Genomic DNA, 15865 nt, shown 5'->3' on the forward strand with positions numbered 1-15865 from the left:
AATAGGAGTCAAGAGTGTGAGACTATTGCAAAAAAAAGCAAACATGATTCTAGGATGCATTAATAGGTATGTTGTGAGCAAGACATGACAAGTTATTCTTCCGCTCTACTCTGCGCTAATTAGGCCTCAGTGGGAGTATTGTGTACAGTTCTGGGCACCACATTTCAAGAAAGATGGGGAGAAATTGGAGAGGGTCCAGAGAAGAGCAACAAGAATGATTAAAGGTAGAGAACATGACCTATGAAAGAAGACTGAAAGAACTGGGCTTGTTTAGTTTGGAAAGGAGAAGACTGAGGCAGGACATGATAGCGGTTTTCAGGTATCTAAAAGGGTGTCACAAGGAGGGAGAAAAAAGTATTCTTCTTGGCCTCTGAGGATAGAACAAGCAGCAATGGGCTTTAACTGCAGCAAGGAAGGTTTAGGTTGGACATTAAGAAAAACTTCCTAACTGTCAGGGTGGTTAAACTTGAATAAATTGCCTAGGGAAGTTGTGGAATCTCCATCTCTGGAGATATTTAAGAGTAGGTTAGATAAATGTCTATCAGGGATGGTCTACGCAGTACTGGGTCCTGCCATAAGGGCAGGGGACTGGAGTCGATGACCTCTCAAGGTTCCTTCCAGTCCTAGTATTCTATGATTCTGAGAGCTTTTGTGGGCAAAACCCACTTGGTAAAAAAAGACTTGGCGGGATAGCCATTTAGTCCACAACTTTAAAAACAGTTTTTAATCCTGTGGCACCTTAGAGACTTATGGACATAGATATAGTATCATGAGCTTTCGTGGGCAAAACCCACTTTGTCAGATGAGATGAGCTTGAGTGGAGAAAAAGTGAGTTTTGTCCACAAAAGCTCATGATACTACATCTGTCTATAAGACTAAGGTGCCACAGGGCTACTCATTGTTTTTAAAGTTGTGGACTAACATGGCTACCCCTCAGACTCTTCTGCACTGTTTCCCTCTACATGTCGTTCAATGATAGTCCCAATGTATTTACAAAGAATGAGGACTGTAAGAGCAGATAGCGAATAAAGGAATTCAGTATTTCATAAGTTAAAAGCAGACTATTCAATACATTCAAGATTTGATTTTTAAATACCTATTAAAAGGTATAAAGATTTGATGTAGAAGATAAAACATGAAGTTCCACAGCAGAACTGCCTCAGTCAGAATTTGCAGAACTTTGTCTGCCAACTTCTCTAAATTATTTTAATTCTCTTTTTGCAATCCCTCCCAGGTTTGAATTTGCTTAGGGTCACTTTGTGATCAGTTTGAATAATTAAAGATTTGGTAAATTTAAAAAAGGGTTGGTGCTCAAGTGTTTTCTAACTTGTGCCTGCATGGCCATGCACCAAAAATTTTAGGTCTGCCCACGTCATTTTAAGGGCCATGCAGCAGCACACACCACTCACCTTCCTGCTTCAACAAAAATTGAATAGAACCTATGATGTACTGTAGAGTGAAAACAATGTATTTCATGGATGAACCCAGGAACTCAGCTATCAATACATCAAAAGATATTGGGTGCAGTGAAAGATTTCAAGTCGCTTACTTTGAGATCAGAAATCTTCTCAAGAGCTTAAGTGGAAAAATACTGGCACACCCTTTCACTTAGTGCTCATCTACACTTGCAACACTATAGCAGCAAACCCCTGCCACTTCAGTGCTTAAGCACAGACACTATCTACATCAATCGGAGGAGTTCTCCTTTTGCCAAAGGAAATTCTCCTCCACAAAAGGCAGTAGCTAGGTCAAGAGAAGAATTCTTCTGTTTACCAGGTATCGTCTATACTGCAGGTTGGGGCTGCTTAACTGCATTGTTGAGGGATTTTTCATACTCCCAACCAATGTAGCTGAGTTGACCTAACTTTTCAGTTTAAGCCACGCTTTGGAATAAATGTAGTTTCTTTTGTCATCTCTTTACAGCATTCTTTCCTACACTCCAAACAGGAACAGTAGATAGAAATTATCTTATGACCAGTTCAATTGACCTAAAGTTGATTTTCTGCTAAGATCAGAACAAATGTTTTTTAAACGCATAAGCCTAAAACTTACAACACATCAGATAAGGAAATCTCCAGATATTAGAGTACAACACAAAACTATCAATGCCCTGGAGGCAGACCTGTTTGCCGCTACCTATGGATTTTTTTATTTTTTTTATATAAACAAAACGAAACAAACAAGCCATGTTTTGCTCATTTGAAAACTGTAGTACAGGACTAGGATTAATTAAAGTAGAATCTAGTTTGATTGTCCAAGATACAGTATTAAGGAAAGCTTGTTTAACATTTTAACTATTCTTGTGCCAGCCAAAATTTTGTTAATATTTGTATTACAGTCCTGATTTCAGCCTCCTGTGTGTTACTGTATCTTTCATTTGGTTAAGACAATTAGCATGGAAAAAAGGATTACTTCCACTTGCAAGGCACTTTCCTTTTTTCTCAGAAGAGAGTTTTTCCCCCCCCTCAAGTGTCACCTAATGATCACAATTCTTTAGATAACAGAGCAAAGCATTTGTTTCAGTGAAGATACCTTTCCCTTCTAAAGTTAACTTTTAGCTCTAACATAGGAAAAACCATTAGTGTTTAATCACAATTCTGTATTCAATTGGATAAAATCTTTCTTTATCCCAGGAGATCACATACTTTTCTGAAGACAGACTTTTACAGCTAGACTGTGATCCTAAAAGGTGAGGGAACCATCAATAAGTACCACACAGGAAAATAAAGCATCTTTGGCAACCATCAACACACACATCAGTCAAGTCAGCATGGACATGGGAAGAACCAAACAACTGAAGTACCACCAACCTGATGAGTCTACTCAGGCACCAAAGTCTCACCCAGTAGCCACCATCTCCTGTTTCTGCCAGTTAGGGATGCTAAAATGTTTTCAATTATGTAATCATGTAAAATTTCAGCAGTTACATGGTGACATGCACCCTCCCTTCCCCACACCACTGCCTCTGTATCAGAGGCATCAGTGTGGGGTAAGGGAGGTGGGAGCCAGTGCATGCAGGGTGTCAGCTTAAAGTTGGCACCCTGTGTGCACCAGCTTCTGCTCCTTCCCCCAGCTGCTGATTCGGATACCGAGGCAGCAGCATTGGGGGAGGGGGACAGGAAGGAGAAGGCGGGGATGGTTTTGTGAGGATTGGTGTGCATGAGGAGCCAGCTTCCAAGCCAGCTTCCCACATGTAAAGGTTCACGCCTGCTCCCCATGCTGCTGCTTCTGATACAGAGGCAGCGAGAGGCTGCGTGTAACCATGTAAATGGGTACGCTTTCACATCTCTACTGCCAGCAGGGTTGAAGACAGCGAAACGGCTGATGTTTCATTACAGTCAACCAGCACATGACAATGAAACTGCTACCGCCTACTGTTTTCAATGACACTGAAGTGATGCCAAACTGCAAAATGCTTGCAACTTTAGAGTTCTGTTTCCTACATGGGGACTATAAGACGACAATGTACAGTGTAAAAGGGGAGACTGAGGAAGAGCAAGAGGCAAAAGCGTTGCAGGGGAATGGGATGTGGAGATGAGCTGGGATGGGGTTCTCCAGAGGAGTGTCGAAATGCTACCCATCACCGGCAGAGAAGCAGGAGGGAGAAGGGAAACAGGGAAGCATGTCTTCTTAAAGGAAGAAGACAATTCCATAATTTGTACTGTAATATCACTTCTATAACTAAGTTTTTACTTCTTTATCTGGAACTCATCAATCCCAAACAGTATAAAAGTTCTATGCATAAGTGTGACTCATAATGCATTAGGTCAGCAGTTTTCAAACTATTTATCCTCTAGAGCAGGGGTTCTCAAACTTTGTGATACCATGATCCCCTAAAATGCTAAATCAATTCGTGTGACCCTACCCTCACTGCTCCATGAGTAAAGCTTATCATTTTACTGGGATTAGGATTGGACAAGAAATAAATATGCCAATAACTTGATAACTAAAATTTTTATAGGAACTAGACAAAAAAAATCAAATTTTGAATCATATTATTTAATGAACATTGAGGCTGTTCTATTCTAGTAAAAAAAACATTTGTGAAACCAAAAGATATGTAACTTTCATCATACTTTCTTGATTTAGGCCTATTTTTATCAGCAATATCAGTAGATTTGTCATCAGCTTTTCACCACCCAACAAAAACTTTTCCATGTTGTAAGGCTAAAAATTTAAAACAGATAAAAGTCTTTATAAAATTTATAACTTCACATGCACTCCAAGGACTACTAAAGACATTGCACTAGTAAACACTATGCCACGTTGGCAGAGACACATGAATATTTGCGAAAGAAGCCGAGCCTGACCATCTCAGATGACGGGATCGGCGTTTAGATCGTCAGTGGAAACACTGGACACACATGAACATTTGCGAGAGAAGTCGAGCCCAACTACTGGTAATCACATGATCAGTGTCAATGTATTGCCAGTTGAGATGCCGGAGACAAATTTTTGCAAGAGAAAAACCCGAATCCAGCTGCAATCACCCCTCTAAGTTGCTCGCGACCCCTCGGGGGTCAGGACCCACAGTTTGAGAAACGCAGCTCTAGAGATTAGGGACTTTAGCATGTAGTTGTTAGGATTAGCCAATAAGACAAGGTTTATCGATTAATCGTGTAATGACTACATGTACACCCACACCCCTCTGCCACTATGGAGCAGTCTCTGTCTGTGGTGGGCCTGTATCAGAGGCAGCAGCATGGGGCAGCAGGCAAGAGCCAGTCTGTGCTGGAAGCCGGTTTTTAAACTGGTTCCCCTAGCAGATCAGCTCCCTCCTACCATTCTGTGCTGCTGCCTCTGATAGAGACAGCAGTGCAGGTCAGCAGGGGGTTCTCTGGGATTGAGGCTGGAGCACACTGACTGACAGACTCACTTCCTGGGACCATTGAATAGTTGTGTAACCGCTGATGTTTCATGTAATTACATGACTATTCAATTACACGATATCAAATATCCCCAGCCCAGATCCCACACTCCCACTCTACTCCTGCACCCTGCCTCCTACCCAGTGCCATCAACCTCCAACCCACTCGTGCACCCACCCTCCCACCCATACCCCAACACCCTAAACTGCTTACCAGAAGCCCATGCCCATACACTGAACCTCTCATTTTTGGCCCCACCCCACAGCTTGGGGGAGGAGGGCGCACAAAATCTAATATCCTGGGCCCCCAAGGTACCTGGGGTGTAAGGGGAATGATGTGGGAAGTGTCTTTCTGCTTCTCAGTCGGGATCCCTGTCAGTTAAGTGTTTTTTGGGGTTTTTTTTGCTTCTCCCTGACTGATTTTTCTATACGTCAGTGGCCTCCTGATGCATAAAAGTTTCCTCACCCCAATCTAAAACCTAACCAAATAGATGTTTTGCTCTTAATATTTTTTCCCCTATAGCAGTTTATGAGGCTTAAGCATTAGTCTTAAGTATTCCAGAAAATGGAAGTGTTACTCCAAGAGATATACCCCAAAATGCCAGCGATATCCTTTAGCATTTCAGTTTTAACTCATTGTCAACATAAATTACTTGATGTAAATTTCATCTGAATGGTGGAATGATACATGTTAATAGTCCAATGCCACCCACATGAGAACAGGGTAAACAGTAAAAGATGACCACTCTTCCAGACTGCTAGCCCCAATGAGATATATGAACAAAGGAAAGTGTCATTTACTTAGTCCACAGGAACACAAACATTAAGAAACATTTGGATTAGCTGTGGAATCTCTGTATTTGTAGCAGCAGTGACGTCTGCCTGTCTGCAAATTGTGAAAAGACTTCTAGTCTGCAAGTCAATCCAACAAGATGAAGATGCAGCAAAACAAAAACCTGTTTGCTGCAAACAAAGCTTGCAATTAGAGTTCAAGATAGCTTGACTGCTGAGTCTGAAGGTTCAGACTGGCAAATTCTTTGGGACCTTTCAGAATTTTATTAGCTTTTTCCTTTAATTTGGATCTTTAAAGATCAAGTATTAAGAACTTATGACTGGCCTCTGGCTCATGGTTGGTTACTGTACTGATTCCTATCAGAGGCAGCAGTGAAGGTGGGAGGGAGGGAGAGTTGGGGGAGGCTACCATTAAGCAGCCTCTGTCAGCCTCAGCCCACGTTGGGCACAGGCTGCTTCGCTGCAGCAGCCCCTGTCTGCAGGTGTCCCGGGGAGCAGCCTCTGTCTATGGGGAGCTCAGACCCATAACCAACAGGCTGCTGTACTAGAAGCAGAAGCACAGGGACCTGGTTTTTAAACTGGCTTCCCTCACGGATCGTCTCCCCTTACTGCCCCATGCTGCTGCCTCTGATACAGAGGCAGCAGTGTGGGGTGAAAGCAGCCCCTGTCCATGGGGGTATCCAAGCTCCCCAGACAGTGGTTGGTGCATGAGGCACTTGGACCCCCTGCAGACAGGGGCTGCTGCCATGAAGCAGCCTCTGCCTGCAGCGGTCCCAGGCGCCTCCACCCCCGACAGATACAGAGGTAGCAGCACAGGGTAGAAGGGGGCCCCCTATGAGTGGGGTCAGGAGCACGCTGGCTGCCAGTCCTGCCCTGGGGACTATCGAATAGTCAGGTAACTGCTATGATTTCATGGTTACACAACTATTCAATTACCTGATATACAACATCCCTAGTTTCTATTTGCATGGAATGATGCAAACATGGGCTTTTGAGAGGAAACATTTGCTGAAGAGTAATAGGGCTGTGTTCTGCTGGCTCTCATTTTGTTTCTGTAAATTACAGAAGGGCTACTTAAAACCTTGTATAGACAATCCTTATTTGCACACACAAGCCTCCCTTCTCTCCCGTCTGAAAACTAACACATGAATTATCACACGCACAGGAGATCCCTTGATCTCAAACTCATGCTCACTATGCTAATGGAAGCAATTCCAGCCATCACTCAAGCATGTTTCCGTATCTTAACTGGGGTCTGCAACCTATGGCTTTCGAGCCAAATATGGCTCAACATGGAACCAAATGTGGCTCTTTTGTCATTCCCAAAATGCATGCAACTTTAATTAAAATGAAAAATTCAAAATTTTAAAAAACACATAATTACTCACGTAGTTTGAATCAATGCATGAACCTGATTTTGACCATTTATGATGTAAACTTCAAAGAAATGTGTGAAGAGATGCAGCAGCAAAAATCCCATTGACTAAAGTCTGTGAGTATGTTTCATTTATGCTATTAATAATCATGTCAATTATCAAGAATATTAAGTTGTATATTTTCATTCATGCAAATGGGCATTCTTACATGGCTCTGTTGACCACTTGTTCTGAATTTTGATGTGGTTTTGGCTCTTTGGTTTGAAAATGTTGCTGAACCCTGGTCTAGAGAATCTGTTTGAACAGTAACTTAATCTAGGGGTAATTTTTCCACCTTCTGTATTCCCAAATGATTTAAAAGTAAAATGTAAGTCAGACTGGAAAGCATCAAGGTTTGTCTCTTTACTCTATAAGGACCAATCATTTTCTGAGAAACTACCATACAGGTTAACTGAATAATATTTTGGATCAAGAGTGAATATTTAATCAAAGAAAGTAGTAACTGTTAATAGTATTCATTATCCTGTCAGCTGCCCCTCTGAACTGTGACGTCATCAGTTATGTTAACCACTTTCCTCCTGACCCTAACAAGAAGCTATCCAGATCTAGAAAGCACTATTCAAGACTGACTGAATTTATTACAGTCAGTTTGTACTGTATAATGTATTACATTTTATTGAGTCTATTCTAAAAGCACCGTGAAAGGTTCCAAGAAATACATTTCAACAACAATGGCCCTTTCCAGTTAAGTCAGGAGTAGAGGTGACAATGACCAGCGTGGACTGAAGGTAACACAAGTTAAGGAGAAGTTCAACCATATAATGTAAGGTCTAATTAATTACAACACCAGGTGTACACATCCAAAGGCTGACATAGTTCTATTTTATACCACTTATCTACTGAATTTTCTTTCATTTCCAAAGGTAAGAAAATTCGTTAGATAAGACTGTTGTTGTTCGTCCATCGTGGTCAATGAAGACCTCAACACCACTAAGTGCTTTGAGACTGGATACAGTGTGTCCGAAGATGACTTATCAGGCCAATTTGGGCACCAAATGTCCTGGAACATGTCAGGCAGACATGTGTAGGCATTGCAATCGTTGCGCTGGTAGTTTTGGACTTGCGCAGCATGTGCTTGTGTTGTGCTTCAGAGATGCGCCTTGTTTCGAGAGCTTGGCATCCCTTGTGGATGAGACTGCGCCAGACAGGGCGGTTGTGTGCCAGCGATTCCCAGGTGGTTGTATCAATTCTGAACGACTTCAGGGGGACCTTGAGTGTGTCTTTGTAACGTTTCCTCTGTCCACCACGTGAGCGTGAGCGTTTACCAGTAGAGAGTTCCCCAAAAAGGAGCTGCTTAGGTATACGTTTGTCCGGCATACGAATGACATGACCTGCCCATCTAGTCAGTGCACTCATCAGCAGAGCGTGGACTGACGGTAAACTTGCTCTAGAGAGAACCTCAGTGTCTGGTATTTTGTCTTGCCATCTGATGCATAATATTCTGCAAGTCATGTGGAAGTGATTAAGCTGTCTTGCGTGCCTCCGATACACAGTCCACATTTCACAGGCATACAGGAGGGTGGTGAGTACCACAGCTCTATAGACCTTCAGTTTTGTTGCTTGGCTGATTCCTCGACGTTCCCATACAGTGGGGCGCAGTCTACCAAAAGCAGAACTTGCCTTCACTATTCTGCATGTGACTTCTATGTCAATGTTAGCTGCATGGGAAAGAATGCTGCCAAGGTAAGTGAACTGGTCCACTGCCTATAGCATCCGCCCTGTGATTGTGACTGTGGGTTCTGTGTACGGTGCATAAGGGACAGGCTGATACATGACTTTGGTCTTTCTGCTGTTAATGGTGAGTCCAAAGTTGTCACAAGCTGTGCAGAACTTGTCCACACTAACTTGCATCTCTGCTTCAGAGCCAGCATACAAGGCGCAATCATCGGCAAACAAGAAGTCTCTCAGAACAGTCTTTCACTTTACACAGATAAGACTGTTGTAATAGAACCGTGTCCACCCTTTGAGGTGTGCAGCTGCAACAAAGGAGAAGAGTAATACTGTCCTGTGAAAGACTAATAAAGAAGTCAACTGTAACCACAGCTACTACAAATCAAACAGCCACTAATCAAAACTAAAATACCCAGAGTATGTTTTACCTCTAGTGAAAGAGCTACTCAAGGTCAAGTGTTACTAACCCCTCCCAGGCTACTGACTTCATCCATGCAAATCCACATTGTGGATTAAAATCTATTTATACATCAGCTTTTGGAATTCCCAAAAAGTGAGATGACATTTCTCCCCGGATTCTCAAACTAATAAGGGTTATGTTTTTTCTGCATGCATTATAAGTGTGTCCAAGAAGAATATCATCTTGCTCACCTAAGTGTAATTTACAACTGAATGCAACAGTATTCTCCAACTCCATCCTTTCTATTGCTTCAAACTGATGTCTGAATTTCAGACAAGCCTATGGTCAAGCACAAGCCTTTCTGATTGTGCAGCCATGATGAAATGCACATCTATACAAGGCATCCTGGAATTTTTTCATTCAAAGTACACAGCTTAAATTATGGCTAGAAACTTCAAATCGCAGTTTCTCTGGAGTTCCTTCTTACTCAAATACTAACTTTTCAGTCATTTAGTTTGTCAGTCTCAAATAATTCAGGTTGTAGGCTGAAAAAAATTAAACAATGCTTACAGTTGTAAGCGGTTTTGTCCAGTTCAATATGGACACTAATTTGGAAAAGCTCACAGATTATACTTGTATGCTTCTTCTAAAGCTGAATTTAACTGTTATAGTTCTGTGTGAAGTAATCACACATGCTGATATAGGTATTGCTTCAGTGTTAGTAAGTTATTTTAATTGTTCTCATGCAGTGAAGCCTGGCTCACTTCCATTTTTTTGTGGTGCTCTAATAGTCAAATCCAAATAGAAAACAGCAACATACATATACAAAGAGCATCAGAGTTATGACTCATCAAGTCACAGTACAGCTTGAAATCCCTAAACCTTCATTAACTGTAGTCAGAAGGAGCAAGACTTGGAGCAGTGTTTTATGTCTGAAGAGTAGTGATCAGTTTGTTCTTTGACACTTAATGGGCACTCCAAACAACATTTTTATAGAACAACAGCCATTCAGCAGATCTGAAACTTGTAACATGCAAAGACTCTCTCAGTCTCTCTCCATACATTTGGAATTCTTAAAAATCACAAACAACAACAACAAAAGAACAGCAATTACTTCTATACTATCCACTTTCCACTTCCAGGTGGGTGTGCTGAAGTAATGGAGTCTGTGTACTCAAAGCAGAACATTAACACTACTGCTTTTCAATTCAATCATGAAAAAGTCTCAAAGTTACTTTGAAACTTAGCCTTGATTAACAAGCAAAACCCTAGTTAACCAGTGATTATTTACTTTAAACCAAAGCAAAACCAACATATTTAAAGATTGTCCCACAATGCCAGAAAAAGCTAGCAGAGCTCTGAACCATCACCTGTACTATATGGAAAAGTAAATTTTGGATCACAGGTTTACTTATTTCAGCATTTTGTTTTTGAACCGTGACCTCCCAAAAGGAGGAGAAGTCTAAAAACCGTGCATTCATGCTTAATTTGCAACAAGACACAGGAAAAGTAAGAGGCTCTGAAGTCAGAAAGGAAGAAGTGGAAGTTTTAGTAATGAAGGAAAACAAACCTGTTAACATCAGAGTCAATATGACAAAAATATCTGCATCAATTCACTCCATTTTCTGTAATCCATTTATAATGTCCAAGTACTACTGCAAGAGGCACTTTATAAAGAATGCAACACAAACCATGAGGAGGGCATAATCTGTTCTCTGTGAAAAATGTAATCATATTGGGGAATAAAAAGTGACCATTTAATCAGATATGCATACTACCATTTCTAGGAAAGATCCCCAAACTGCAGGGCTACGTCTAGACTGGCATGATTTTCTGTAAATGTTTTTAACAGAAAAGTTTTTTCATTAAAAGCATTTGCGGAAAAGAGCGTCTAGATTGGCACGGACGCTTTTCCGCAAAAACACTTTTTGCAGAAAAGCATCCGTGCCAATCTAGACGCGGTTTTGCGCAGAAAGCCCCGATCGCCATCGGGGCTTTTTTGCGCAAAACAATACCGTGTTGACTACGCTGGCCCTCTTGCATAAAAGCATTTGCTCAAGAGGGCTTTTGCCCGAACGGGTGCAGCATAGTATTTCCGCAAGAACACTGACAATCTTACATGAGATCGTCAGTGTTCTTGCGCAAATTCAAGCGGCTAGTGTAGACAGCTGGCAAGTTTTTCCGCAAAAACGGTTGCTTTTGCAGAAAAACTTGCCAGTCTAGACACAGCCCAGAAGTTTTAAATACAACTGTTCTTTGATAAAGCACTGAAGAACAGTGAGAAAAGATGAGCTAAAAATGCAGTTCAACTACCAGCAATAGGGTCAAGCAGAATTAGCTTAATATGTTAAAAATACTTGCCTTTAAACAACTGATCTTGCACTTCAGAGTTACTTAATATATGATTAAGATTTTTTTTAGTGATTACAATATTATTTAGTTGATGTAGGTATTTCCATTTATAGTTATTGGATGGTTATATTAATTTAACCATAATAAACCAACTGACAATAAGTGCTAAGTTCCATGTAATAGGCTGAAGTTACAGCTTTTCAACACCCATTAAACTGTTCTGAAAGGCAAGAGTACACCTACAGTCAACTGCAACCACTAAGAACTCTAAGAGATGATGTCCACTTATCTAGGACAGTGTTTCTCAACAAGTGGTACGAGTACCCTTAGGGGTACATGATAGAACTCGGGGGGGGGAGGGGTCATTAACAACTGAAATTTGGAGAAAACTGAATTTTTGTTGTAAGTTTTACAGCACTTCATAATTTTTGTACTTTTTACACCCAAAAATGTCATCGCCTGCACAGCTACAATTAAGTTGTTTAAACAAATGTGTTGCAATGGTAGAAAAAAGAAATTGTGTTTCTGAAAACTGTAGGTACTTACTTTTTTTTTTTTTTTAAAGAGGTACTTTATAAAAAAAGGTTGAGAAACACTGGTCTAGAAAACTGGCAAGATACCTTTAAACTATGTTAAACTGATGGTAAAGAGCATGTACTGTGTAAGGGTAGGAAAAGAAGTGTGGCAGAATTGCTCTTTTTAAAGGTTGTATGAGAAATGCTGGTTATAAAGTTAGCACCAAAATAAACACACTAATTGAAGACTTTGTCTACTCTTAAAAGCGTAAAGTACAGCTGCTGCAGCATATTAAACCAAGAGTGCAGCTATATACAGCAAAACTCCAGTGGTCCGGCACTCCTGATGGTCCAGCACCATCTGGAACCCAGAAGTGCTCCGGGCAGCTGGACAATTGGAGCTGCTCTGCCCCCGGCTTTCTCAATTCAGCCGCTGCTGAAAATGACCAGAGGCTGACTCGGGGAAGCCTGGGGCAGAGCAGCTGGGGTGCTGCCGGGTTGGTCCCGCAGCACCAAGGGGCGCATCCCCCCAACTCCACCCCAGACCCCTCATAGCCCCTCCTTCCTATAGTCCGGAATATCTGATAATCCGGCACCCCCTGGGTCCTAAAGGTGCGGATTATCCGAAGTTTACTGTAGTACAAACACTGGGAGACAGCTCTCCCAGCACTCTGTGCAAACCACCTCCATGAAGGGAGTAGTGCTGTACCCGGGTTCACACTAGGGCTTTACAGCATGGCAACTTACTCCACTGGGGAGAGGAGGGTTTCAAATGTTTTTTCACACTGTTGAGCCAGAAATTAACAGCATTGTGAAGACCCAGTGCAGACTTAGCCCAAGATTCAAACTACTCACTTTTGGGTATACCTGAAACTTAAGTCACACCTTCTCTTTCTTCCCTCCTCCCTCATTCTGGAAGACTAAGAGAAGGAAGCAAGTTGTAAAGCAATGGATTTAGTGGTCTGAGTGCTCCTTGTGCATTGTATGGGACTACTACTTCCTGCTGCAATGGCATATAAAGCCAATATATGGCACTTACTACCATGGCAAACTCCTTTTCCCTTCCCTTATCCTACCATCCATTTTCAGTGATTTGCCTCGTTTTGTAGTGCTTCTTAAAGGAACTGAGATAGCAGAATTAAGCTATGAATGGTCTTCCCATTCAGTTTGAATGAAAGGGGAAGTTTCTGAAGGAAGCTTCTGAAGGAGTTCTTGACTGCAAGAGTCACTTGTTTAACTTGCTTAAAGAGAGCAGTGTTATAAAAAGTTATCCTTGGAAGCACATATTAAGATAAGAAAGCTATTTTCCTTATCTTAGATTATGCAAAAAAATCAAGGAAGGGGACATGCAGTAACTCCCAGAGCAACTACAAAGTTCCTCACTTGTACAGGTCTATGTACAGATATCGTTTTAAAAAAATATGGATTTACTCTTCTAATGTAGGTGAGCATCTTTCCTCAGTGGAGCACCGTTATAGAGAATATCGGAAATAGTCCCCATGAACACCACTTATCCATTTTTCTGTGCACAAAGGCTACTTAGATTCCTTTGGTGATCTGCCCTTTCCAAATCCCAGCTTTTATGCACCTGCAGGATTATTCTAACTAAGAGATGACTAGCACTTGGTTATTATAAAGAACACCTAAGGCACCCAAGCAGATTTGGCCTTTACAGTCAATTACCCTACACTCTCTGAATCTTGAAGATATTTTTGTACAGCACGGCCTTGAACTACAGCAACCTTTCTCTCTTCTCACCAAGAAGTCTTCACGCTCTACGCCCCAGAGCGCTGGCTTCTGCACAATAAAAATGCAAGCACTGACTGAAGGCTCCTCTCCCCCAAACGCCAAACCAACCAGGGTGCTCATTCTGAGGCCATCACTCATAATGCTCTTGATGGGCCTTGGAGCAGTCTTCCATATAGGTCTCCATGGCTTTTGGTATCAAGTGCCTCCTATTCTCTTCAAAATGTTCCCCAATTACAGGCTTCAAAAACTATGAACACAGTATAAGGGACCTCCCCTCATCTTCAGGGTCATTGTTTAGGAAAGAACCCGCAACACCCACTCCTCAGGGTGGAGATCCTCATCTCCCTCTCATTTGCCTTTTTCCAAACATGAGGGTCTCTAACTACTCTGAGGGTGCTTACATCAGGGTTTTCCAGAGCAGACACCACACCTAGACACCACCTGGATCTTGCCCCCAGTCTCCAAGACTTTTCCATAATCATCCTCGGCCTTTAAGGCCAACCTGTTGGATGATGATCCAGAGACCTAGTAGGCCCTGTAGCCCAACTCACCTTTAGGCTACCCTCACACATGGCACACCCAGCAGCCCCGACGGGTTGACTGCAGTCAGATGGCAGCCCACAACTCCACCAGCCCTGTAAGACTGTGCTGCCGCGGGTCCCCTTCCAACCTTTGCCCCACCCTGGGGGGAGGGAGGGGCGTTGTCGGGTCGGCCCGAACTCCAGCTGCTGCTGCGCCCCATTCTCGGCAGCAGGGTGCCCCCCCGGTCCCCTCCGCCCACCCCGGGGCTCCCCCGCCCCACCGCACCTTGACGATGTTCTCGTAGATGACGGCCCGGAACTCCAGCAGCGCCTTCTGGTCGAACTCGCGGCCGTGGATGATCCGCATCTGCTTGAGGAAGGTGGACTTGCCGCTCTCGCCGGCGCCCAGCAGCAGGATCTTGACCAGGCGGCGCACGGCGCGCCGCTCCCGGGCCAGCATCGCGTCGATCTCCCGGCTGCGCCGCCGCGCCTCCCGCTCCGAGTCCCGGCTCCGCTCCTTGCCCTCCCGCCGCGGCTCCCCGCGGCTGCTGGCTTCGGCCGGCAGCAGGCAGCGGCTCAGGGTCCGCACCACCCCGGACATGGCTGCTGGGCGAGGGGACGGGATCGGCACTCGCAGCCCCGGGGAGCGCCCCCAGCACCGGGCGCAGGCCAGGCAGACGCTCTCGGAGCAGCCGCAGCCGGGGGCTAAGGGCCGGGACCGCCCATTCCCCAGCTCCGCGCGGCACTGGGGGGCTTAGCGGAGGGAAGGGGAGTGGCCCAAGGAGCCCGGCCGCGAGGGGCGGGGGAGCCGGCGGGGCGCGGCCCGGAGACCCTGAGCGGGGAGGGGCTGGTGCCGTGGCGCCTCGCAGCCGGGCAGGGGCTGAGGAGAACGGGACGAGGCCGCGCGCCACGGCGGAGCGCAGCCGCTGAGGCACCTCGGGGCGGGAAAGGGAGCCCGCCGGTCACTCGACTGCCTGGCGCCCACACGGCACAGTCCGCGAGAGGGTGAGGTGGGGCGGGACTTCACTACGCTCCCAATGAATCTCATTGGGCAAAAGGGTGTCAATCAGCCCAGCCCGAGAGGCGACTGGACCCGACGCATGGAGGGAGGGGCAGCGGAGGGGGGGATGGACAAAGGGGAGGTAATTCGATGGCGGGGGGGAGGAGCCGCAAGTTGGGAGGCGGGGTAAAGGGTAGAAGCGCCAATCAGAGAGGAGAGATGGGGACCAAGGGGCGGAGTGCCCAAGGAGGCGGAGCGAAGAGGAGGAGCCTGAAGAAGGGGGTGGAAGAGGAGAGCGTCTAGAGAAGAGATGGGGAGGAGCTGCTAAGGGAGTGGAAAGTTGGCTCTGACTCTCCCCATCTGGGTGTCAGGGGAGTTCTTAGGGCCAATGGGGAGGGGACAGGAAGGCCATTTGACCTGGGAATGATGCTTAAAAGCAGGCCTCAAATTTAAACTCTTGTTAATTTTTTGGCATTTGTAAGTTTCACAACTTATTTTTATGCACATCCAAAATGTGACACAGTCCCTCAGCTTAGAGCTGCAAATCTAAGCAAATAAGAGA

At 44.3% G+C, this 15865-nt stretch overlaps 1 protein-coding gene across 1 annotated transcript in view; it reads right to left on the bottom strand.

The window, feature by feature from the left end:
* GNA12 (G protein subunit alpha 12) overlaps positions 1 to 15314 on the bottom strand; it is a 101676-nt gene extending 86362 nt beyond the window's left edge. The window contains exon 1 of the mRNA XM_006112893.5: positions 14590 to 15314. Within this exon, the coding sequence (XP_006112955.2) occupies positions 14590 to 14904 (315 nt within the window). The 5' untranslated portion in view covers positions 14905 to 15314. The remainder of the gene's footprint in view (positions 1 to 14589) is intronic.
* Positions 15315 to 15865: the final 551 nt, after the last annotated feature.

This window comes from Pelodiscus sinensis, chromosome 15 (genome assembly GCF_052426305.1).
Source record: "Pelodiscus sinensis isolate ZL-2025 chromosome 15, ASM5242630v1, whole genome shotgun sequence".
NCBI lineage: Eukaryota > Metazoa > Chordata > Testudines > Trionychidae > Pelodiscus > Pelodiscus sinensis.